General features: G+C 36.0%; 2 protein-coding genes across 6 annotated transcripts; both read left to right on the top strand.

Moving 5' to 3' along the window:
* The first annotated feature begins 1,706 nt into the window (after positions 1-1,706).
* On the top strand, positions 1,707-20,502 carry LOC127431610 (polyhomeotic-like protein 3). Of its 5 annotated transcripts, none has more exons than XM_051682115.1 (15): positions 1,707-1,841; positions 4,732-4,938; positions 6,599-6,688; positions 6,867-7,022; positions 7,592-7,702; positions 10,587-10,827; positions 11,417-12,273; positions 13,176-13,335; positions 13,740-13,990; positions 14,138-14,267; positions 14,732-14,846; positions 17,523-17,631; positions 17,997-18,029; positions 18,123-18,393; positions 19,467-20,502. In XM_051682115.1, the coding sequence occupies exons 2-15, from the start codon at positions 4,759-4,761 to the stop codon at positions 19,625-19,627; spliced, it is 2,865 nt and encodes a 954-aa protein (XP_051538075.1). In that variant the 5' UTR covers positions 1,707-1,841; positions 4,732-4,758; the 3' UTR covers positions 19,628-20,502. The 5 variants fall into 5 exon arrangements, with proteins under 5 accessions (XP_051538075.1, XP_051538076.1, XP_051538072.1 ...); XM_051682116.1 differs by lacking the exon at positions 1,707-1,841 and adding an exon at positions 1,872-2,042; XM_051682112.1 differs by lacking the exon at positions 1,707-1,841 and adding an exon at positions 2,083-2,528.
* Positions 20,503-20,596: 94 nt separating this feature from the next.
* Positions 20,597-25,728, top strand: LOC127431632 (claudin-11-like). The gene is made up of 4 exons (XM_051682162.1): positions 20,597-20,614; positions 21,195-21,430; positions 22,568-22,732; positions 23,177-25,728. The coding sequence occupies exons 2-4, from the start codon at positions 21,205-21,207 to the stop codon at positions 23,434-23,436; spliced, it is 651 nt and encodes a 216-aa protein (XP_051538122.1). The 5' UTR covers positions 20,597-20,614; positions 21,195-21,204; the 3' UTR covers positions 23,437-25,728.
* The last annotated feature ends 61 nt before the right edge of the window (positions 25,729-25,789 follow it).

Raw genomic sequence — 25,789 nt, 5'->3', positions numbered from 1 at the left:
TATATATATATATATATATATATATATATATATATATATATATATATATATATATACACACACACACACATATATACTGTATATATATATATATATATACACACAGTATATATATGTGTGTGTGTGTGTGTGTGTGTGTGTATATATATATATATATATATATATATATATATATATATATATATATACAGTATATATGTGTGTGTGTGTGTGTATACATATATATATATATATATATATATATATATATATATATATATATATATATATATAAAAACACACATATATACTGATATATATATATATATATAAACATATATACATATACATACACATATATATATATATATATATATATATATATATATATACACACACACACACACACACATATATATATACTGTGTGTATATATATATATATACAGTATATATGTGTGTTTATATATATATATATATACAGTGTGTGTGTGTGTGTGTATGTGTGTATATATATATATATATATATATATATATATATATATATATATATATATATATATATACAAACACACACACATATACTGTATATATATATATATACACACAGTATATATATATGTGTGTGTGTGTGTGTGTGTATATATATACAGTATATATGTGTTTATATATATATATATACAGTATATGTGTGTGTGTATGTGTGTATATATATATATATATATATATATATATATATATATATATATATATATGAAACACTTGACTGAAATGTTTCTCATGATCTTAAAAATCTTTTGATCTGAAGGTGTATGCTAAAATGTTTGAAATTAGTTTTGTAGACAAAAATATAATTGTGCCACCATATTAATTTATTTCATTACAAAACTAAAATGTAATAAAAAAAAAAAAAAAAGTTTTTGAAATTGATGACTTGGACCAAATAATAAAGAAAAGCAGCCAATAAGTGCCCAACATAGATGGTAACTCCTTCAATACTGTTCAAAAATCATCTCAGGGTGATTCCTCAAGAAGTTGGTTGAGAAAATGTCAAGAGTACATGTCTGCAAATTCTAGGCAAAGGGTGACTACATTGAAGATGCTAAAATATAACACAGTTTTGATTTATTTTGGATTTTGTTTAGTCACAACATAATTCCCATAGTGCCATTTATGTTATTCCATAGTTTTAATGACTTTACTATTATTCTAAAATGTGAAGAAAAAAATAATAATAAAGAATGAGTGTTTCAAAACTTTTGACTGGTAGTGTGTATATATGGATGAAGAGAAACTTAACTGTCCCACTTTACCCATATTCTCCTTTTTTCTTTTTTAAATAGTAATTAGACCTTGTTTTTATTGCCAGTGTGAATGATACTTATGTTAAATGTCATGTGTTACTAGGACACTATAAAATGTTAGCCTACCATACATTGCCCACTTAACAGATGACCTGACCTAAAATGTACCTTTATGTGGCCATAGTACATTAGTAGCCTATTCCCAAAAACAAAAAGTTCAAGAATTCCGATTAATGTAGCCATATTTGAAAGGTAAAAAAGCTTGGACATGCATGCACACAGAAATAAATAGGATATGTACGCAAATGTTTGTAAGTATTTTATGCCTGTTGTAAAGTGTGTACATTAATTTCCTCACAGATTTTCTAATGACAGAAGCATATACATCAAACGTGTAAGGTCCTCCTACACTGTAAGCGGTGCTGTAACATTCACCGCCCTGATGAATTTCTATCGGTCTCTGCTTTTACCTTTGACGCATTAGGACATGACGGTATTGTAGCAGTCGCTGAAAACGGTCAGTGTGTGATGGGAGAACTCCCCTGTTGACTTCGGACAGGTAGGATTGCCTTCAGTGGTCATTAATCAAACGTTAAAGCGTGGATGTTTTGGAAAGGTCTGAGACCGGCGGCTCTGTTTGCAGGGAGGAGCGCTGAAGAGTGCACGCTCGCGCACAGAGCATCATCATTTTCCTCTTAGACTTTCATTTTGGGTATTTCGATGCGCAGCAAGTTGCAGTCATTTGTCACCGTGGGCATTTGTGAGTTACCCCTTTGCTTGATGAAACACATCTGTTTTTATCCATCGCACAGCGCCATAATCTAGGAAGTGTGCAGGTCCTCGGGGACGAACAGTGGGGCTCTAGCTGTCACTGCGCGAACACACGCCCATTTTTAACCTATGAACAGATCAAAATAATGACCCAAGGGAAAAAATATCAGACGTTAATGCTCCAGCTTTGCAAGATGCCGTCGCATCGAAATGGGATCCACTGGAGTGCAGCGGGTTTTTTGTTGGACGTAGACATTTGTTTTTTAAAAGTGATTTCAGCCGCTCCGGTTTAGGCCGTCGAAATGTTATGAGAAATACAGGGATGTTTTTTGGGGCATGTCTGTTAATAAATGACGGCCGCGCGAGACTCGAAGGCGGCGTCGGTGGCTGCGGCTCGTGCATAAACATTGAAAACACGCGTGGTATTCTGGCACCTGTGCCGCGTGCATATTCTCCGCGGCCCACGCGCTTCCTGGTATGTGACTATTTATGTTGTTCAGTTGCACAGTTATTACACGGACAGTAGGGATGATTATATACATGATAGCTATAGCTATCACATTCATTTTTATTTATGTACTTCGTATGAAACAATGGGGAACGCATAATTCATTTTCATGATGCAGGAATGGCGCACTCTCACATTATTAATGTATTTTATTATGTCTTCTTGACAGTGATGATTTTAGAGAGGACCAAAAGGGCTTATAAAAAATAATGATGATGATGATGATGATAATTTGAGCTGTAATGACGATCCGATGTTTCTGTTTCCATACTGTTTTGTTCACAGTTTCGTAGGTTATTAGTTTCTGCAGATAACCTGCTTTTTTAATCCATATTTTCACCTGCAATGCCGGTCTAATATAGTTGGTCTGAATCTTTTTTCATTTATATAGTGTCTGTTTTAGTAACAGACTAAAACTTTTTCTTTATATGTTACACTTTAGTAGATTTAATAGGTTATCTACAATAGTTTTACTTTTAATTGGGTGAACACAGTTGATATTCACATGCCCACTGAAACTAAATCCATAATCTGATCACATTCTTCATGCTGATTGCAATGAAAACGGTTGGAATATTATTATCCGTTAAATCTAAAATACAGTTTGAACCGAAACAATGGACCGTTTTTGATTGTAGCCTAAAAGGCACAACGAACAGTCAAATGCGACCTTTTAAATGTATACAAAGTGTATAGCTATTGCCTCATTGCCACTTTTGCTTTATTGTTGGTTTACAGTAGAAAAACAGCATCAGTCATAAAACTCATCGGTGTGTTATTTATTCATTTATCCTCATGAAATTGGCTAAATCTCATCTCATATATAATACAGGCATATGTGCTATGCCGTAGTTAATTTAGCATATTAATTTATCATTATTTTTAGCGTGTGACCACGAAGACTTTATTAAAGGAATATTCCAGGTTCAATACAAGTTAAGCTCAATCGACAGCATTTGTGACATAAAGTTGATAACCACAAAAAATAATTTCGGCTCTCCCCTCCTTAAAAAAAAAATGGAGGTTACAGTGAGGCACTTACAATGGAAGTGAATGGAGCCAATTTTTGGAGGGTTTAAAGGCAGGAATGTGAAGCTTATAATTTTATAAAAGCACTTACATTTATTTTTCTGTTAAAACTATTATTTGAGCTGTCAAGTTGTTTAAATCGTAATTTTTACAGTCGTTTTAGGGTTTTGGGGATTGTTGACATTACATTTTCATGGCAATAAAGTTGTAAAATTGGCTATAACTTTACAAAGAAAAGGTTAGTAAGTGATTTTATCACACTAAAATCATGTTAAAACACATATTGTTTACATCTTGTGGCTATACTTTTGAAACTGTGAGTATTTTAACGTTTACAGATTGGCCCCATTCACTTTCATTGTAAGTGCCTCACTGTGACACAGATTTTTGCTTTTTTTAAAGAAAAGGAGGGAAAAATCAGCATTTATGTTTGTGGCAATCAATATCATGCTATGAATGCTGTTGATTTGAGCTTAACTTGTATTGAACCCGAAATATTCCTTTAATATACAACCCTGTTTAAAAGCCTAAATAACACACTTATTTACCTAATCCATTCTGATATGTTGTAACTTTCTTTAAAAGTGTCTTTTTTTTTTTTTTTATATTGCCATAGATTAGGCTTTAATTATACAATCTTTCTTTCTTTCTTTCTAGGTACAGAGTTATTATTTATGTAGATGTGTGAACATTTTTATGAATTATTTAGGCCTGTGCATCCAAATATACTTATTAAAATGCAATTATATTTGATTATTTTCTGCCTTCCCTCTTTCCTGTCATTGATTGCTGGAATTCAAGAATGTCAGTTTCCACATTAGTCATTTAGTGTGCATTCTGCAAAAAGTGTTTGTGTTCATGTTTGGTTGACTGGAGTCTTATTTTACATAGGGCCAGAAGCCAGGCCCTGTAGGCAAATAAGAGGAAACTGTTGAAATTTGCATTTACAACTAGAGTCCCTATAAAGACAAATGATCTGTCTGTGTTTGAGATCTACGCACTTCTCTTAAATCTCAAGGTTGTTACAGTCACTGGGAAAAGAATGTTACAAATGGAGAATTGACTTTTTTAGTAATTCTTTAACTTTAAAAAAGCACCCAAGAATTTTAGTAATTATATTTACAAATTACTTTGCTTTTAGCTTCTTGTGTCCAGATTCTGTGGAACAATGGACAAGGAGCCCCAAACTAAAGCAGAACCTGCAAAGAGCGCAGTCAACACCACGGCCACCACCACAGCGGTGAACCCATCCCATCAGGCCAATGGCACCCCCAAAACCCCCCCGGCACTCACTACTGTTACCACCTTCCATAATCAACCCACCCCTACCGACAGAAAAGTGGTTCAGGTGATTTTCTTTACACAAACCACGCTCTCTTCTTGACTGTATCTCATTTGCACACACTCACAGAAGCAGCCCTCAAATCCAGAGGTTCCAAAAATATTTGAAATATTTTGGACACTTAAGCCACACTTAAAAAAGTGTGAATTTGCATTAGATAACATAATATCAAACCACGTGGCATCTGCAAAGAGCTAGAGCTTTTCTCATAAATGACTTAACTTTTTAACTTGTGGAACGGTGATTTTTAGTGTATAATGTAATTTCCCCTAAAGTTCACACTGGTTCCACACAGCGTAATCACAGGTGTTGTTTATCATATTAACTATGGACATGTTCAGTTATGAATAATATATCTAATGGTTTATAATTTAACCTTCTGAGACCCGAGCATGACTGTTGTGTGCATTTTCCATTCCCCTTTTTGATTTGTAACTAGAAGTCCCTAAGAAACATGCAAAAATATATATAATATATATATATAATTTTTTTTTGTTTTTTTTTTTTTTTTTTTTTTTTTTGACCAGATCATTTTCCTAAAAAATGATGTCCACATATGTGGATAGTGGGATTAAGTTGTGACATTTTGAAAATATTTTTAAATCATATTGTTTATTATGTTTCCAGTAATGTTGGTTATTCATGTTTTGAGATGTAATGGCCAGCGTCATCCAGTCACTGCCAACCATGTTAAAATTAAATTTTGCATGGAAAATTCTGAATCTATGTACTGATTATCATTGTCCCATGTCTGCCAAACATGTTGAGTGGTCCAAACGTAATCTGCAGCCTGAAACTGAACTTTTGACAGGATGTAAGGAGTGAATGTACTTGGCTGCATTGGAAAGCCAAAAGATGCTCCCTTTCTCCCTAATTAGGGAATGACTTAACCTCCAGTGTGCTGTCTGTCTGTACTGGTCTCAGAACAGTTTGAAATGCACCTTACTTTAATTTTAACTCCATATAAAGCCTCTGAAAGCAGCATTTTCCAGCTTTTGGATGCATCCATTGATTTTCAATGTGATTATGCACTGTGAATATATGATATTTTAAGGAAAATGAGCTTATAGTCCACATACGTGGTCGTTGTGTTAAGCAACATGCCGTTTCATGATAAATCGATGACATTTTTAAAATGGAATATCAGATGAAACTAGAGACTCTACTGTTTTGACCCAAAAAAGGTTTTAATGTTAAAACTTAATGAGGTTAAGTTTTGTTGCCATTTCTACCAAAGACCAACTCAGCTGAAATCAGCGCCATGTTGTTTTGTCACATGACTTGGTGCATCAAAAATTTAACACTTTAATGACAGCCTAGAGTTTCCTGAACTGAGATCAGTCGATTTAAATGAAATTCAATTATGCATAGCCTATAGCGAAGCCAAAACGCAATGTCCATGCATGTGGTCTCAGGAGGTTAAAATCTAACAAACTGTTATGAAATGTTTTGCTTGTGTGTTTACGATAAACAGTATATATATTTGATATTTTTTAGATAAATGCCACTTGGTTTGATAATTTGTTATATAATGCAAATACATTTCCACATACTTTTTGGGGCCACTGTAAAATCATATTGTCTGTCTATTTCATCTTTCACTTTTTCTTCAATAAATTTAACAATGCCTTCTGTCATCATAAAATGTTTCCATCACTTTCTCCAGATCAATCTCTCTGGGGACCGACTGGCTCCATCCTTCTCACCAAGTGAAAGAGTCAGTCAGGCTTCATCTTCACAGCAGACCCCAAAAACGGTGTGTGTGTGTGCGCGCGCACGTGCGTATGCGTGTGCGCCGACATAGGATGTCAATATTGCTTGTTGTATTGTTGTCGTCATGACATTTATTGTCTCATATAAACTTTATTTCTACTTTTATGTCCTCCACTGACTTATCGATTTTTCTTTTCTCTCCTGACTGCAATTTCTTGCAGATTTCTCTCCCCAACACTCCCAGATCAACATCCCTTGTCAGAGGAAGTCAGAATCCAAGCACTGCTGCGGCCCCCCGCAAGATCTCCCCTCAAGCCCTGCTTCTGGGGAAGAGCCCGAGTTCGAGCCAGGCCCAGATGCTCCTGAGGGCCCAGATGGTAAGCCAGCCCTCACCTCTCTGCACCATGTCCTGTTCTGCAGCATTTTGAAACTTCTCACCATTGTTTAGATTATTTTGCATGCTACAAACTTGTCCCCCTGTGCACTCAGATCTTCATGGAAACTTTCTTGGTTTTTCAGGTCTAACTGAATTGAGATCTAAACTTCTGTCCTTTGACCCAGTCCATTGTTTACTCACAGCACTTAATATTGTAACTAGTGATCCATCTCTAACTGCTGCATTGTGAAGGGGGGGCTTCCACCCTAGTCACAGAACTTGTGCCTACAGGCCTAGTGTAGCCAGCTGGCATATTTGTTAAAAACATGGAGGGTTAGTGTCTAGAGGTCTGCACTCAGTGCATGTTTGCATTTCTCTGATGAGGACAGAATTAACTCTACCACATCAAAAGCTGTAAACTGTGCTGTGATGTTCACCATCACACCTACACAGAAGAAGCATAACACGCAGGAAATAACAGCCGTCTATTTTGCACCAGTGGGACTTTTTCTTAATCTTTTTACCCTCTCTCTTTCATTTCTCTCTATCTCTACGCTTGCCATCTGGCAGTTGATTTTAACATCTGCTGTGCGGCCTGATGTACCTGCCCTCTCTTCTTCCTCCTCCTCCTCTTCCTCCTCCTCCCCTTCCTCTACTTCACCTCGATTTCCCTCCTTGCAGGTGAGCTTGAGTATGTTTGGTTTTGTGATAGTGGATTCTATACATCCGAACTAAATATGTGCAAATTTAAAAGCAAAATCTGTAAAACAAGATTAAACTTTTCATTTCAAATGGACTTTTGAATCTGTGATTATATGGCTTCTGTACAAAAGTTTGTACATGCCTAATCATTCTTTATTATTACGATTTTTTTCACATTTTAGAATAACAAGTCATCAAAACTATAAAATAACACAAATGGCAGCATTAGAAATGTATAGTGACCAAACAATGTTAAAAAAAAATAAATCAAAATGTATATTTTAGCTTCTTTAAAGTAAGCACCCTTTGCCTAGATTATAGCTTTGCAGCCTGTAGGCTTCACTTATTGGCTGCTTGTCCTTCACTTTCCACCAGTGTTAATGTTTACACCTTGTATAATTTTAGTCTAAGTATTTTGTCGATAATGTCCTTTAAATTTAGTCAGTATTTTGTCGTGTCATATTCATAAATTTTAGTAAATTTTACTCATTAAAATGGCATATATCCTTCTAAGTCACGAGCATGACTGCTGTGAGCATTTTCCATTTCCCTTTTTGATTTGTAACTAGTAGTACATAATAAACTTGCAAAAAGAAAAACAAATCTAGAGCAAATAGTTTTCCTAAAAATGTATGGCAACATTTGTGGACAGCGGGACTATGTAGTGAAATTATAAATAATACCAAGCTATGGAAAATCAATCAACTTTCAAATTGTTTATTATGTTTCCAGGAGTGTTGGTTATTCATGTTTTTGAAACATGGCAGACATCAGGAATTAGCATAATTTGTTCAGATTCAAAGAAATGGCCAGCATCATCCAATCACTGCCAACCATGTTAAAATAAAATGATACATTATAAATTCTGAATCTATGTACTGATTACCATTGTACCATGTCTGTCAAACATGTTGAGTGGTTCAAACATCATCTGTAGCCTGAAACTGAACTTTTGGTCGGATTTTAGGAGTGAATGCACTTAGCTACATAGAAGGCTATAAGAAGCTCCCTATTTAGTGAATGACTTAACCTCCAGTGTGCTGTCTGTCTGCACTGGTCTCAGAACAGTTCAAAATACACCTTATTTTCTCCATATAAAGCCTCTGAAAGAAACATTTTCATCTTTTGGATGAACCCTTTGATTCTCAATATGATAATGCACAGTAAATATAGGATTTGTAAAGAAAAAATGCACTAAAGTATACATTAATGTACATTGTGTTCAACAGCATTCATTTCATGATAAATCACTCAAACGTTTAAAATGGCATAACGGATGAATCTAGAGACTCTAATCTTTTTACTCAAACAGGTTTCAATGTAAAAACTAATTACGTTTCTTACCAGAAGTAGTTTTGTTGGTGTTTCACAAAGACGATGTGTGCTTCTCAAACAGAAGGCAGTGTCCTTCCTAGACCAGTCCTTCTGAGGCTGTAGGCTAGAATCCTCCTCAGCATTCAGCGCTAGAATGAGACAGTCTAGTATGTGTGCATGGCGAACCATAAGCTTAGAACCATGTGATATTTTACTTTGTTTAGAAAACCCATATACTTCAGATAACAAGAAATATGTCCTTAATCCCTTAATTATTTTAGCAAAATGTTTTATTCACAAAGATAGAGTCACTCAGAAAAAGGCTTTATATATTACAACATTTATATTTGCAACACTGATCTTAGAATTTATATATAAACCCTTTCAAATATGAAAAAATGGAACCCTAGACTTGTAAAAACTATATAAATTTTTAAAGCTTTTCAAATTCATGTAATTGGCCTTTTATTAATTGTATTTATTTATTTTTTGTGCTTTGTATTTTCTAATTTGTTGTAATGACTAAACTACTTGCATTTTTTATTTTTCTGCATATTTTCATTGCTGCAAATGCAAATGAAAACTTGAAGAGAGAGGAAAAAAAGTAAGTGCTTATGGCTGCGTCAGAAAGATTTCCACCTCCGGTCACGTGACTCTGTTTTCCACCTTTTTTAAAAATATTTTGGTACATGTGCAAATTATTGTGGGTGGTTGAAGGCCAAGAAGGATACACCTTATGCATCCTCCAAAATATGGCAAACAAAGGCTGCGAAATGAGGTTTGGGGGTCCAAGTTTCTTCACAATTCACGACAGCCTTTGACGGTGCTTGATGACGTGGCAGCCGAGATATCCAGCCTAACGAGGCTGCAGCCTTCCGATTGAGAAGCACCCAAACTTTGCTGTTGTCGGTGCCATGTTGTTTGGTCACATAACTCTGTACATCAAAAGTTTAACCCTTTACTGACAGCACAGAGTCTCCTAAACTGAGATCTGTCAGTTTAAATTAATTTAAATAATGCTTAACGTATAGTGAAGGCAGAATACAACGTCCACGCATGTGTACGCGGGGTTGCACGAGGATAACTTTAGTAGACAAAAATAACGATAATGTCGATAATGTGCAAAATGAAAAAAACATGTATTAAGCTGTAACAGACCAAATTTTAACCAAATATTCAAATATTTTGAAAAATGTGTAAACTACTTACATTTATTTAAACATGTACTGTATCAATATATTAAAGATTAATAAGTTTACTATGTAAGATTAAACAACATGAGAAAACTGTTCTGAAAACCTGAACTCCTGAAGTAATAGCATAAAATAAATATATTAAAGTACTAGCTACTTTTTAATTTATAAAAAGTTTATAGAAATGCACAATTTATGTAGGTCTATAAAACTACTTTTAAGCATAACCCTTTAGATTAAACGGTTTTTAAGATCATGAGAACCATAAATTCACTCCGGTATGTCCATACCTTTGACGGGTAGTGTATGTGGTGTGTTGTTCAAATTTATGACATCAATATCTCTCTCTTTTCCAGCTCCAGAGTCTGACTCTCCGCCCACCTCCACCTGGCACCCTCACCATCCCTCCAAACCTACCACTAAAGCACACAACCTCAAGCCAACCCCCTCCGCTCTCATGCCCAAGATTACAAACTTTCCATCTGAGGCCTAGCCAGCCAGTGAACGTTCCAGGGAAGGAAGGATCCACTAAAACTGAAGGTTCAACTTCTCCAACGAAAGCAGCACCTGTTCGCCATCTTACTGTTCCACCACCATGTAAGTTTGACCCACATACATATTTCGTTCTCCAAGAGAAATACATTCTGCAGATGTTTCAGTCACATTTAGAAACTGAATTCAGGGCTCAGTGAAAAATGCCACCGGAAGTGACCAAAATGCCTCACATATTTATCTGTTATTTAACCATAAGAACATAAAAATACCTCAGAAAAAAATACATATTTTCTAACACATTTGGGCCCACATATTATAAATATTGCTTTTATTTTCAATTTTATATCTTGTAGACATGAAAATGTCATGAAAGAGTTAGAAACATTTCCCTTAAGGTCAGCTGCCTTATCAAAAAAAATGCTGAGTTTTAGCAGAGTTTTATACCTTAACATGAGTGGACCCCCTTTTCAATATTATAAAAAAAAAAAAAAAACTCTGACTCTGATCTTGATTAGACAAATGCCTGTTTTTTTGTTTACCAATTTAATCAATCCTATCATTCAAATATTTATCTGTAAAGAAAGTTTCAGAGAGAATTACTTAAAAAAACATTGAGGATTCTTCGCTTTTAACAAAAGCTAGTCTTGTGAATTTGTTTACTTTATATACTTGCTTATCCTTTTGTTTCCAGCCCTGTATGCACCTGCACATGCCCATGCCTTAGCCAAACAGAAACTAAACAGCAGCAGCTTGAAGAGGCCTCATAGCCAGATCAGCATCCCCCAGCACCCCTTCAATCAGAGGCATACACCCCCCAACTCTCCCCCCGCCACACCAAAGAAGCCTCTTCCAGAGTTGAAGCGCTGCCCATCCACCCAGCCATCCCAAAATTTGTCAGCCAACTCTTCTGTGCCCATCACGGTTCCATCCCCTGGGAGATCTCACCTCACACCCCCAACACTGACACTGCCCTTAAGGTCTTCCACGCCCGGTGGGTCCTTACTGGCTACAAAACAGCTGCTGAGAATCGCTCTGTCCTCTGCATCTGCCCAGTGCACCAACGACCAATCAAAGACAGCCACTGTGTCCCCAGCCCACGATCTCATCCAGTCAAAGCCTCTTGTCTCGCCGGTGCTTGCTAAACCGGAGTGCCCCGCCCAGCCACTACGGACTCCAAACCAATGCCCACAGCTGGTGCAGCTTTCACCCTCCAGGCAAACTACAGCAGCCACACCTATGGTCACCACCCCTCCACTGGCATCTCCACATAGGGCATCCCCTCCATCTCCATTGCTGCCCCTAGTGTCCACCAGCAGCATGCTTGCACCGCCACAGTTGCCTGTGACCTCACAGATTCCCACACAAACAGCTGAGACATCAAAAGAGCTGAAAGACAGAAAGGAAGAGCATAACAAGGGAGATGGACCAGAGCAGACTCCTCAAGATCTCAAATGTCCAGCACCCCAAAGGAAGAGTGCAGGACAAAACCAAATATCCCAGACTGCTAACGCAGAACACCAGTCAAGCGAAGCTTCAGAGAAGTCCACGGTGAGTTATTAAACGCATGACTGCTCAAATATTGCCACTGAACCCGCCATGTCCCAACCATCTCTTCAATGTTAAAGGAATATTCCAGCTTTAATACAAGTCAGGCTCAATGGACAGCATTTGTAGCATAAAAGTTTGACTCGTCCCTTGTTTACTTAAAAAAAAAAAAAAAATTGAGGTTAAAGTGAGGCACTTACAATGGAAGTGAATGGGGCCAATTTTTGGAGGGTTTAAAGGCCGAAATGTGAAGCTTATAATTTTATGAAAGCACTTAGTATTAATTCTTCTGTTAAAACTTGTGTATTATTTGAGATGTAAAGTTGTTTAAATCGTTGTTGTTATAGTCGTTTTAGTTACATCATCATAGCAACAAAGTTGTAAAATTGGATTTAACTTTAAACAGAAAAGTTTAGTAAGTGATTTTATCACACTAAAATCATGTTAACATGTATATTGCTTTTGTCTTATGGCTATACTTTTGAAACAGTGAGTATTTTAACATTTCAGAATTGGCCCCATTCACTTCCATTGTAAGTGCCATACTGGAACCCAGTCGAAAATTAATTTTTGTGTGAATCAACGTTATGCCACAAATGCTGAATTTGTATTGAACTCTGAATATTCCTTTAAATCTGAGTTTATGTACTAACCAGCCGTGACCATGACAAGCAACAGGACATTTTCATTTCCAAATGGCATTGTGCTAGGTTGCCCCATCCAAATTGAGAATTTATCGTTCCAAAATCCACATAATTGTATTTTAGACATAAAATATTTTCTAATTTGCTGTGATTGTGTCATGTCAGCCAGCTTTTTTGCTTTTAGTGTTGACTGACAAATTACACTGAGGTAGGCTTTAAAATAAATTATTTACAGTAAGGTTAACAATCTGTGCATTTCAGGTCTTTAATAAGATGATAGTCTGCACAGAGGATTTGAGGACTGACAGCCAGATGAAGATGTCACAGAAGAATGAGACGCACTTGCCCTCAGTCGCACCATGGCAAGCTGAGAAAGACGACCAATGTGAGGAAACATCCACACAGTCGGACAATCACTCAGGTACTTTTGATTGAAAGTTAAAGGAATAGTTCACCCAGAAATTCTGTCATAATTTATTTACCATCGTGTCGTTCCATTTTTTAATGGACCACAGGAGGAGTTATTAGGCAGAACGTTATCCTCCGTCACCCTTCACTTTTATTGCATTTTTTTTCAGTACAATGAAAGGGGACTGAGTCTAACATTCTGCCTAACAACTTCATTTTTTTGTTCTGCTGAAGAAAAGTTTGGAATAACACAACGGTGAGTAAAATATGACAGAATTTTATTTTAAGTTAAGTTCAACAAAATCTAGAACTGGGACTGTACTATCAGTTTAATAACAGAAAATAACAGTTTGCAGAGATTATTGCAGAACTTCACAGACTCTGTTGGATATATCACAATTTTCTTTATCTTTCTAGCAATCTCCAGCCTCTCCTCTGACATGTCACCCATCCAGTCCTCCATAACTCAACCTTTAGACATGTCCCCTGTGGACAGCTGCTCTCCCCCAAAGTTTCACCCCGTGCTGGAGAGGCCACTTGTTCAGCCTCCCACGTTCAGCCAAACAAAGCCCACAGATGTCCAGCAGCCATCAGGAGCAGCCAAACCTTTGGTCTTAACACACCTGGTGGAAGGATTTATCATACAGGAAGGACTGGAGCCATTCCCGGTAAACAAAATAGCTTTTATAACAATCATTGCATAATTTACAGATTTGTATTAGTAGTGAAATTGCATAACAATAAAGTCTGAGTCAAGTTGTGTAGATTGTGATATATTTGTGACATATTTTTGTGCTCCCTTGCAAATCCCACAGGTGAGCAGGTCCTCTCTGATAGTGCGTCCTATAACGGAGTCTGGGCTAAATGGGGTGAAAGAATCAGAACTCATCCCTTCCAGCTCAGAACCTCCAGAGTCCACAGACTCAGATGATGAGGTCACAAACAGTAAGTAGAATACATTTACACTAATATGGCGTCTTGTTTACAGTAGTATCTTGTAATCAATATAGTCAATAAAAAGACAGGTGCTTAAGGCTTCAAACTTGGCAAAGCCTTCAAAGGCAGCACCATGTGTCCTGGTCCAGGAGTTACATTCATTAGATCATTAGAATATTCATTCAGATGTTTCCTTTTGTGTTCAGCATTAACAAGAAAGTTGTACAGGTTTGGAACAACATGAGAGTGAATAAATTGTGACAGAATTGTCAGTTTTAAGTCGAGCTATTCCTTTAAAATGCCTAAAGAAGGTGTTTTTCTATACTTAAAAAAAATATATTCCCTTGTATTTACTGTGTCCTACACACCTGTCCGTGACCTCTAAGGTGTATGAGGGGTGTTTATTTATTTATTTATTTGTGAGAATTTATTTATTTTATGAAACCTGTATTACTTCTTATTTCTTGCTGTAGATGGTGTTGGAGTGGGCCACAAGCTTGTTCTGCAGTGCCAGTTTTGCAAGAGGAAAGGCACCACCCAAACATTTGCACGCTCCAAACGCTTCTGCTCCAAATCCTGTGCCAAGAGGTACATTATCCCTGTATAACATACAATAATAGCAAAATTTGTACCATTAGTATTCAATTTAAATGAATGGGAAATGGTACGTAAGGCATAGTTCAATGATTCTGTCATTATTTACTCATCTCATGTTGTTCCAAACCCGTATGACTTTCTTTCCTCCATGGAACATGAATGGAGTTGTTAGACTCAGTCACCATTCACTTTCACTGTATGGAAAAAAGATGCAATATAAGTTAATGGTGACTGAGGCTAACATTCTGCCTAATATCTCCTTTTGTCTTCCATGAAAGAAAGAAAGTCAGTCATACGGGTTTGGAACAGCATGAGGGTGAGTAAATGATTACAGAATTTTCATTTTTGGGTGAACTATCACTTTAAGGTATGTAAGTTATTTAGGATTGTGTCTCAGTCATAATTCACTGGGCTCAGAGGCTGTACCACAACCATCTGCTTATGTCTCTTTTGCTTGGTGATGTAAGAAACCACAACTGGAAGGGCCCCGAGCATGATTTCCTGCATGTGTCTAAAGCTCTTTTCAAGAATAACGACAGCCTCAGTGCTGTACTGAATCAAATAAATGCTTGTATATGATGTGGACAAGGGTATTTACATCACCAATTTAGCAAACTAACATGTATACACAGTGCTGGGTAGTAACGGATTACATGTAATCTGAATCATGTAACCAGATTACAAAAACAAGTACTTGGAATTAGATTAAATTACATTTTAATAGTCTCGTAATTAGATTAGTTACTTTTTATGGATTACATGACAACATACAGTATTAAAGCAAATGCAGTAAATTGTTCATAAGATATTTTATCTTTACAATTTTTTATTCTAAACATGCCTTCTCATGACGAGTAATTAAGCAATTTACTAAACACTCCTGATGAATAGTTGTGAAATATGTCTACATCATATCCAGTGACATTCACTAATTATTGATTCTGGAAGTCTGGACAAAAAAAAAGAACATTTAAACAAAAGTAAAAAATGTTTTTTATAAAAAATCATTTTCTAAATTTGAATAATTCACACCATCTTTTTCTGTCATCTTTGCCAAAAATAAAATGCAAAAAATCACAACAATACTCATTTGACTCATTAAAGGAATATTCTGGGTTCAACACAAGTTAAGATCAATCGACAGCATTTGTGGCATAATATTAATTACCACAAAAATGTATTTTGATTCGTCTCTCCTTTTCTTTAAAAAAAGCACAAATCTGGGTTACAGTGAGGCACTTACAATGGAAGTGAATGAAACCAATCCGTAAACGTTGAAAAACTCACTGTTTCAAAAGTATAGCCACAAGACATAAACAGTATGCATGTTAATATGATTTTAGTGTGATAAAATTTGCTAACTAACCATTTCTGTTTAAAGTTATAGCCAATTTTACAACTTTGTTGCCATGACAATGTAATGTTGATTTACACAAATTTACTGCTAATTAGCTAACTAATACATGAGACTTAACAGAAGAATTATTGTAAGTGCTTTATAAAATTATAAGCTTCACATTTCTGCCTTTAAACCCTCCAAAAATTGGCCCCGTTCACTTCCATTGTAAGTGCTTCACTGTAAGCTCGATTTTATTGCTTTTTTAAAGAAAAGGAGGGACAAGTCAAAATTATTTATTGTGGTAATCAACATTATGCCACAAATGCTGTCGATTGAGCTTAATTTGTATTGAACCCGGAATATTCCTTTAAGTACGTTTTCTTAAATGCATTTAAGCAACATTGTCAAAATAGTATAGATTATCCTACTCAAATGCATGTGACATCAAATAAACAAGAGTTAAGTCAAAAGTAATCCAAGAATCAAAGAAATTACATTACGGATTGCAATTTAGTCATGTAATTTGCAATCAGTACCAGATTGCAATTCTGAAGTAATCTACCCAGCACTTTGAATACATATAAACATGTACCTCAAAATTAGTCAAAAGTTTGGACAAACCTACTCATTCTATATTTTTACCATTTTATCAGTTATGCAGTGACCAAGAAACAAATCCAAACTATCTAGTTAATAGTACAATAGTATAATAAAATAGTTTCTTTAAAGTAGCCACCCTTTGCCTAGATTATAGTTCTGCACACTCTGGGCATTCTCTCAACCAATTTCCTGTGGTGCCACCTGGGATGCTTTTTAGATTATCTTGAATGAGTTCTCACATATGCTGGCCACTTTTTGGCTGCTTTCCCGTCACTATCATGTCCAATTCATCCATTGAAAAAATTGCATAATACATTAATATTTTTATTTTGTAAGAAAATTCATATGTAGGCACAACTTAGATTTATCTACTAAACTAATTTCAAGCATCTATCCCTAAGCATTTAGATTTAAAATCATGAAAAACAAATTCAAGAAAGTGTGTGCAGTCTTTTGACTGGTAGTCTGAGTATGTTTGAACAGCAAGTCATACATGTGAAGTGTCATTATTAAATTAGACACTCTCTCTCTCACACACGCACACACACACGCACGCACTCACAAATGTGACAGGATGTGGTCTTGGTTTGGGATAAACAGCAACCCTTGACACACATCAATGTTTTATGTTGCCTTACAAGTTGCACCATGATTTTGGTCAGTGTGTTGGGTTGACATTAAAGACGGACAACCTTTTGTCTTTTTAACTTCTCTCAATCTCTGTGCAGGTTCAGTTACACCAAACGTTTCCGTGCACTCAGGCGTTGTGTAAGCGAAGGTGGCCATCGATCTGAGTTTAATGGCGCTGAGGACATCAGCGAGGAAAACTTCCAGCAGGTTTGTCCGAGAATGGCCTTTGCAGCACTTATTAGCTATATGAAGCCTTATTAGTTTGTTCAGTCTTTTGGAATCTAAGACTTGGCACAGTTTGTCTTATACTCTGTGAGTTCATCTTTGTTTTGGGCTGTGACTAACTGTTAAGCCTGAAATGTAACACATTTCACTTAAAGGGATAGTTCACCCCAAAATAAACATTCTGTCATCATTTACTCACTGTATGACTTTCTTCAGTGGAACACAAACGGAGATATTTGGCAGAATGTTAGTTACCTTTCACTTTCATTGCTGCTTTTTCCTTGCAATGAAAGTGAAAGGTGATTGAGGCTGTCATTCCGCCTAACATCTCCTTTTGTGTTCCACAGGAGAGAGTCATATGGCTTTGGAACAACTTGAGGGTGAGTAAATGATCACAATCCCAGTGGAAAACAGTGTATATGTTTATTATCTATATTTATCATGAAGGTTGCTTTTAAAATTATATTTTCCAGGCAAGACATGGGGCCACGGAGCAGTGGAGAATCCTTCAGCAGCCTCCACAGGAAGGTGAAGATGAGACGGCCGTTCCGATGAAGACCAGGCTCCGCAGGCACACGGAACAAGAGCGTGTGCGGGATACGAGAACCAGGCAACCGGTGGAAGAGACGAGAAGTGCTCCCACCTCACCTGTAGACCCTATGTCCCCCATTGATGTCTCCCCCTGCCTCAAACCAGCTCAGTGGTCTGTGGATCAAGTGTCAAGCTTTATATCCAACTTACCAGGTAAAAATTTACAGAATATTTCATGTCCATTTTGTTATTTATTTGGTAAGTATCCACTTAATAAGCGAGATAATGTGCAGTCAGCCAGTGATTATTACAAAATAAAAGATCCCTCCACTTCCTGATCGTTCTGTCAGGGTTTATTTTACGATAATCACCAGATGACTGTACATTATTCTATACACATAAAATGTTAAAGGGATACCCAAAAATGACAATTCACTCATTTACTCACCCTCATGCCATCCCAGATGTTTATGACTTTCTTTTTTCTGATGAACACAAACAAAGATTATAGAAGAATATTTCAGCTCTGTAGGTCCATAAACTGCAAGTGAATGATGGCAAGAAATTTGATGGTCCAAAAAGCACATAAAGGCAGCATAAAAGTAATCAATACGACTCCAGTAGTTAAAGCTATATCTTCAGAAGCTATATTATAAAGGCGCTGGTGTACTTAGTTTTTGTGCGTTCCAGATCGGATCACGCCCGGCCGACCGTGTTGCCTTTCTGAGTATACTTTTCTGACCGTGAACGAATAGGAACTCATTTGACGCATGCACACTTCAACTGCTTTGTGACACTCTCTTTTAGTTCAGTCAGTGTGCAGCGCATGCACAGACGACACACAGAAGAGGACCCTGTCCCTGGTCAAGACAATCTGGGTGGCGTGCACAGGCGATCAGCAACACGGACTCGCGAAGTATACTTTGGCTTTAAGTGTGGGTGAGAAACAGATAAATGTTTAAGTCCTTTTAAAACTATAAATTCTCCTCCCTGCCCAGTAGGGGGCGATATGCACAAAGAATGCTAATACCAAAAACATAAGAATAAGAATGTGAAAGTGAAAGTGGAGATTAATAGTAAAAAAGGACTTAAATATTGATCTGTTTCTCACCCACACCTATCATATCGCCTCTGAAGATATGGAATTAACCACTGGAGTCATATGGATTACTTTTATGCTGAGTAAATGATGAAAAAATTTTACATTTTTAGGTGAACTATCCCTTTAAATACTGGTGATTGAACATTTTCCCCCCATTGTTTTAAGCCCACTTTAATTATTTCAGGGTGTCAAGACATTGCAGAATCCTTCAGAGCCCAAGAGATTGACGGGCAGGCCTTGCTTCTCTTGACTGAAGACCATTTGATGAGCGCCATGAATGTGAAACTTGGACCCGCTCTGAAAATATGTGCCCGCATCAACTCCCTGAAAGAAGGTGGAAGATAAAGAGAATGAAAATGACACAAAAAAGAATAGAAGGTATATCCTTGTGGACCATAAGAGCACTTGCCAATAGAATAGAGCCATTTTGTGCACTTTAATCTTCAGAGATTTATGCGATAATTTCATTGTTATGAGAAAGCTTACATGTATTTGCTTGAAGTAAACTAGCAAAACTTTACATTACTTGTAAACTCTGTCTGAAAGCATGGTAGCAATATAATGGTCTCAGTCTGTGAGCGTTTTACGGGATGTATATTTAATCACAGTAGAAGGCAACTGTTAGCGTCTCCTTTTTTATGGGTAATCATGATCAGGGTCAATGATTTTATATTTTTGACAAAAGAGATCACTTCCTGTGTCCGTATGGAGAGGTTTGACAAGAACGGAAGTGCTGTTTATTCGTGCATGTCCCATTGTATATATTTTCCTATTGTATTCCATATGTATACATGTATAACAATGCAGTGTTCCGTGTGTATACATGACAAATGACAAATGTTTTGTGAAGGATTTGTAATATTTAATATATTTGTCTTCTAAGGCTCTAGAAAGTACAAATGCCAATCATTTCAAGTTTATAAAAATTTTTAAATGACGTTTGAGATACTGTCATTTTGTGACATCCCCGCAGTGGTACTGTGTAAATCTGACAAATTGTCAAAGAATATGAGAAGAAGGTATCGGAAGGCAATCGATATTAATCAAGGCGGTGAAAAGGTGCCTTTTTCTGAGACCTTATGAAACTACTGTAGGCATTTTGCAAAGGCAAACTATGTACTAGATAGTGTCATCATAAAAGTGTTGTTTCTCATTGTTAGATTACCTTTCTTGTGCCACTTTTGATTATTTAATTAAACCAACTACATTTTGTTACGGAACCTTGAATCAATCATTTATTGTACATTTGTTGTTTGAATTATTTCTTCTGATTTTTTTGTGCTTTTACAGGTCCCAATGAGACTTACCCATTTTTCAGGAATTGTTCTTAAAGTGAAGTATGATGTAAATTTGCCAGCATGATTTTTGGCAGACTCGGGGAAAATACAGCATAATGCCATATAACCCACTAGATGGCATTCACAGCCAAACATTACAATCAATCATTTCAAACTGCCACAGACAACCAGTGTAAATTGTTATGGTCGGCTGGCTTGAGCTGGGAAAAACATGTAAGGAAAGAGTATTAATAGTTTATTCACAGCGAAGCACCTAACAATTGTAAAATAACAACAGAGACGGATTAATGTAACAAATCAAAGATGGCTCGAAGCTTTGAGGGAAGGCCATTGTGACGTTGCTGGCTGGTCATCTTCTGATTGGCTGAAAGTTCTGTGGGGTCGCGTACATGCCCACTATAAAAAGTAAATTTACCCAGATGGATTTTGTTTTACACACTCACTCAGCTGGAATTCCAAATTTATTCAGCTTTATACATGGATATGAACGATTAATGATCTTCAAATAAATACAGCTTTTTTTTATTTCTTTTTTTTTTTTTTATTATTATTACTTTTATACTTAAGAATACGTTTAGTAGTAAACATTTCCTTACAAACTGTTTTTAACACAGTTCTTGCAGAATGTCGCATAGCTGTCGTCTGCTCTGTGGGTTTTTAATGAGCTGCGTCGGCTGGACTGGTATTATAATCGCGACCTCAACAAATGATTGGGTGGTGACCTGTAAATACGGCATGCACACCTGCAGGAAGATGGATGAGCTGGAGACCAAGGGCTTGTGGACAGAGTGCGTCATCTCGACCGCTCTTTACCACTGCATCTTACTCAACCAGATCCTGGATATACCTGGTAAGAAAGGGTGATGATTCCATATGGTAGACCGTTCACATCCCATTTCTTTACGTTCTATTAATACAAAAATCATCATTTTGTCGTGGGCGTCATGTAAATTAACCTTTTAAATATGCGGATTAAAAAACAACAACAACAACAAAAAACAGATCAAGATTTATTTTTTTTTATTTTATTTTTTTTTTAGATGTTTTTTAATTTTTTAGGAATTTTATAATTTTTTTATTTTATTTATTAAGGTCTAAAAAAATTCATTAAATTACTAATATATTAACCAATATTAATAAATTGATAATTATTGATTGGTAATTTATATTGTTTCCTGAATACAAATTGTATTAAAAAATGTATTACTAAATTATTATTTTCATTAATTCATTTATTAATTATTAATTACATTATATGTATATGCACACACACCTTTTTTTGTTTGTTTTGGGTTTTTGTTTTCCAGCTATTTTTTAGTTTTTTTAATATTAATTAACTTGGGTTAAAGTCTACACAGGTCAAGCTATATGCTGTTGAAGATCTTTTTATTTATTTTTTTTATTTTATTTTTTGTTTGTTTGTTTGTTTTGTGCAGCTTTTGCCTGATTTATTTTCCTGAATACAATTTTTATTTAAAAAAAAAAAAAAAAACATTTAATTACTAAATTATTATTTTTTTTTATTAAATTCTATATATAAACATATATAATATTAGCATAATAATTTGACCTGTGTAGACTTAAACTTGTTCATGACATCCATGAATATTTTTAAGTCTACACAGGCCAAATTATTATGCTCCTGTCCTGAAGATCTTTTTTGTTTGTTTGTTTATTTTGTTTTGTTTTTCAGCTGTTGTCTGATTTATTAAAACTTTTAAATGCTTTTATTGACATTTGCCATTATTTACATTTCTGGAATACAAATTTTATGAAAATGGTAAATTAATAATTTCATGAATTATTTGTTAATGAACCTATATTCATTACTTAAATTGTTTATGGATGTCATGAACGCATTAAAGTACACACAGGTCAAATTATTAACATTGCAGTTTATGGTCTTAAAGAGCATTTTTTCCCCCAGTTGATCAGCTGTCCATGGAGATGTTTTATATTTGTGTGTTTTTGGCTCTTGTTTTGCAAGCTTACATCCAGACGTCTCGCGCTCTGATGGTCTCCGCCTCTTTGCTTGGTCTGCCCTCTCTGGCTCTTGTGCTGCTGGCGATGCCATGCGTCAAACTAAGCCAAGAGACAGAGAACACTAAATGCAAACGTGCAGTCTTGGGAGGGCTCCTTATGCTGTTCATATGTGAGTATCGGGTCATTTTTGTCATATTGCTGTGAAATATCGTTGAGTACTTCGGATAGTAAAATAAAGGTTGCTCATAACCTCACTGAAGTCATGCTTTCAAAATGCATTTTAACAGAGCTTAAGATGACCTTGACTGAAGTCATTATGAAGCATTCAGAGATTTCTGATTACTTTCTGAAAACTTTTGTTACTTATGAGGGTATATGATTTTTTTGTGTTTTACTCGCTATTTGAAATAACAAAGGCACTTTAAGGGTCATGAAACACATAAACACGTTTTAACACCATCAACAAACCTATTTAGAAGAAGATTAACATGCATTTTTGGAAGTCAGTCTATACCAATTTTCATGTGCATGTAAATGTGGTCTATAAATATGGTACTGTTGCTATTTTAAAGAATATTATTAGATATTATGTACATCATCCCTCTCTCTTTAGCTCTATGTGGGATGGTGTCAACAGTGTGGTTCCCCATTGGTGCACTTCACGAGGACGGTCTGATGTCGTTCGGGTTCTCGTTGTATGCTGGCTGGGTCGGTTCAGCCCTCTGTTTTTTTGGCGGCTCTGTGATGACATGTTGTTCACGGGCCGACGGTCCGACCCAGAATTCTGAAAACCGCTTCTACTACTCAAAACACAGTGGAGTAACCAACTCTGGCCATCCTCTAAACAGTCATGCCAAAAGCTCACATGTTTGAGAGTGGAGACATACACACAATGGATAAGAGTTCAGGCTTAAATCTCAAGATGGGTTTTGGGCACACATACATACAACCTCACACACCTTTGAAATATGTGTGGAATTTGTTTTCCACTGCCATGGTTTGACTGCAACCATGTGAAGAATGGGAGAGAACAGAGAATTTGGTGGAAACTGTTATTCTTTTTCTTTTTTTCTTTTTTTTGTAGTAAAACTCTAAGACGTCTGAACATGAAAGGCTTTGTTTAAACAGAAATCAGTCCAAAGAGAATCACAGTTCCTTCTTTCCTCAGCATATTTGTTTTCAAAGAGTAGGTTCAAAGTAATGTCAAATTACACATTATTTACTTTATTCCTATATTTTTGCTTTAAGTGACAAGAATCACATTTATTTATATGGGTAGTTGACATATAACATGGATTTTTAAAAAATCTTATATTGTAGGTTATAATCAAGGATGTAACTAAATATTCAAGACTGGGCAGACCAAATGTAAAATTGTAAGAATCTGTAATTGTATTTGTTCAAATGTGGTTACAGCCCTGTTAAAATGTTGCATGAATATATAAATGAAGACGGACATTTTAGATACTCTGACTGGTCACCATTTCTTTAAGGTTTTTAACTTTGTAATCACATTTTAGCTTTTCTTAACACTGCACTTAAATAGTCCAGTTTTTTTAAAGTACTAAAGTACAGTTGTCTCTCAATTATGATGTCAAAAACTGCATGATAATTATACAAAAGTTAGTAAAATGTTTTTTAAAGTAGTTTTTGATAAAGTATACAGTGGCAGGAAAAAGTATGTGAACCTTTTGGAATTACAGGCATTTATGTATAAATTTGTCTTATAATCTGGTTTGAACTTCATCTGTTACAATAATGAAAAAAAACCACAATCTGTTTTAACTAATAACACACAAACTATTGTATTGTTCTTGTACATATTGAATACATAATTCAAACATTCACAGTGTAGGTTGAAAAAAGTATCTGAACCCCTAGGCTAATGATGTCAACAAAAGTTAGAGTCAGAAGTTGGCAAACCTGGCATCCAATTAATGAATCGTGATTGGAGGTGTGGGTTAGAGATACTTTGACTTATAAAAAGCACTCAAACATTTTGGGTTTGCTATTCACAAGAAAAATCTGCTGAAGTGGACCATGCCTAGCAAAAAAGAAATCTCAGAAGACCTACGATCAAGAATTGTTGCTTTGCATGAAGTTGGAAAGGGTTACAAAGTTATTTTGAAGAGCTTAGATATTCATCTGTCCACAATTAGACAAATTGTCTATAAATGGAGACGATTTAGTACTGTGGCTACTCTCCCTAGAAGTGGCCATCCAGCCAAGATGACTCAACGAGCACACCACAGAATGCTCAGTGAGGTAAAAAAGAACCCTTGAGTGACAGTTAAAGACTTGATGCAATCATTTGAACTGGTTAAAACCTGCTACACAGAAAACATTAAACAGGCATGGTGTCCAAGCCACTGCTTTCCACTAAAAACATTACTGCGTGCCTGAAGTTTGCCATTGACCACCTTGACACTCCACAACGCTGCTGGGAAAATGTTTTGTGGACTGATGAAACTAAGGTTGAACTGTTTGGGAAGAACATGCTGCACTACGTATGGCAACATGGAAACATTATCCCAGCGTTGAAGTATGGTGGAGGGAGTTTATGATTTGGGGCTGTTTTGCTGCTTCGGGCCTGGACCACCATCATCGAGGGAAAAATTAATTCTATGTAGTTTATCTCTACTATCCTATCCTATCCTACAGGATAATGTCAGGGTGACTGTGTGCCAGATGAAGCTCAGTAGAAGTTGGGTGATTCAACAGGACAATGATCCTAAACATCGAAGTAAATCCACTACAGAATGGGTTAAAAAAAAAAAAGAAAATCCACCTTTTGGAGTGGCCCTGTCAGAGACCTTAACCCAATAGAGATGCTGTGTAATGACCTTGAGAACCACTTACACCAGACATATTAAGAATATGGCTGAGCTGAAGCAGTTCTGTTAGGAAGAATGGTCCAAATTTCCTTCTGAATGTTGTGCAGGTCTAATCCACAGCTACCGGAAAGGCTTGGTTATTGCTGCCAAAGGATGATCGACCAGTTATCAAATCCAAGTGTTCAATTATATTTTACACATTACTGTGAATGTTTAATAGGATGTGTTCAATAAAGACATGAAAGATTATAATTGTTTGTGTGTTGTTAGCTTAAGCACCATCATCTTTTTCTCTACTTGTGACTTTGATGAAGATGAGATCACATTTTATGACCAATTAATGCAGGAAAACAGCCAATTCCAAAAGGTTCACATACTTTTTCTTGCCACTC

This window comes from Myxocyprinus asiaticus, chromosome 41, assembly GCF_019703515.2.
Source record: "Myxocyprinus asiaticus isolate MX2 ecotype Aquarium Trade chromosome 41, UBuf_Myxa_2, whole genome shotgun sequence".
In the NCBI taxonomy this organism is placed as follows: Eukaryota; Metazoa; Chordata; class Actinopteri; order Cypriniformes; family Catostomidae; genus Myxocyprinus; species Myxocyprinus asiaticus.
The sequence above is the reverse complement of the archived record's forward strand: the minus strand, read 5'-3'. Positions and strand labels throughout refer to the sequence as shown.

Coding starts and splice junctions, on each gene's coding strand:
- LOC127431610 (XM_051682112.1), top strand. CDS start 2,361: ATGAGAAATACAGGGATGTTTTTTGGGGCATGTCTGTTAATAAATGAC. Junction 7,023..7,591: donor TGCTCCTGAGGGCCCAGATG/GTAAGCCAGCCC, acceptor GCCATCTGGCAG/TTGATTTTAACATCTGCTGT. Junction 13,991..14,137: donor AAGGACTGGAGCCATTCCCG/GTAAACAAAATA, acceptor CAAATCCCACAG/GTGAGCAGGTCCTCTCTGAT.
- LOC127431632 (XM_051682162.1), top strand. CDS start 21,205: ATGTCGCATAGCTGTCGTCTGCTCTGTGGGTTTTTAATGAGCTGCGTC. Junction 21,431..22,567: donor CCAGATCCTGGATATACCTG/GTAAGAAAGGGT, acceptor TTGTTTTGCAAG/CTTACATCCAGACGTCTCGC. Junction 22,733..23,176: donor GCTCCTTATGCTGTTCATAT/GTGAGTATCGGG, acceptor CTCTCTCTTTAG/CTCTATGTGGGATGGTGTCA.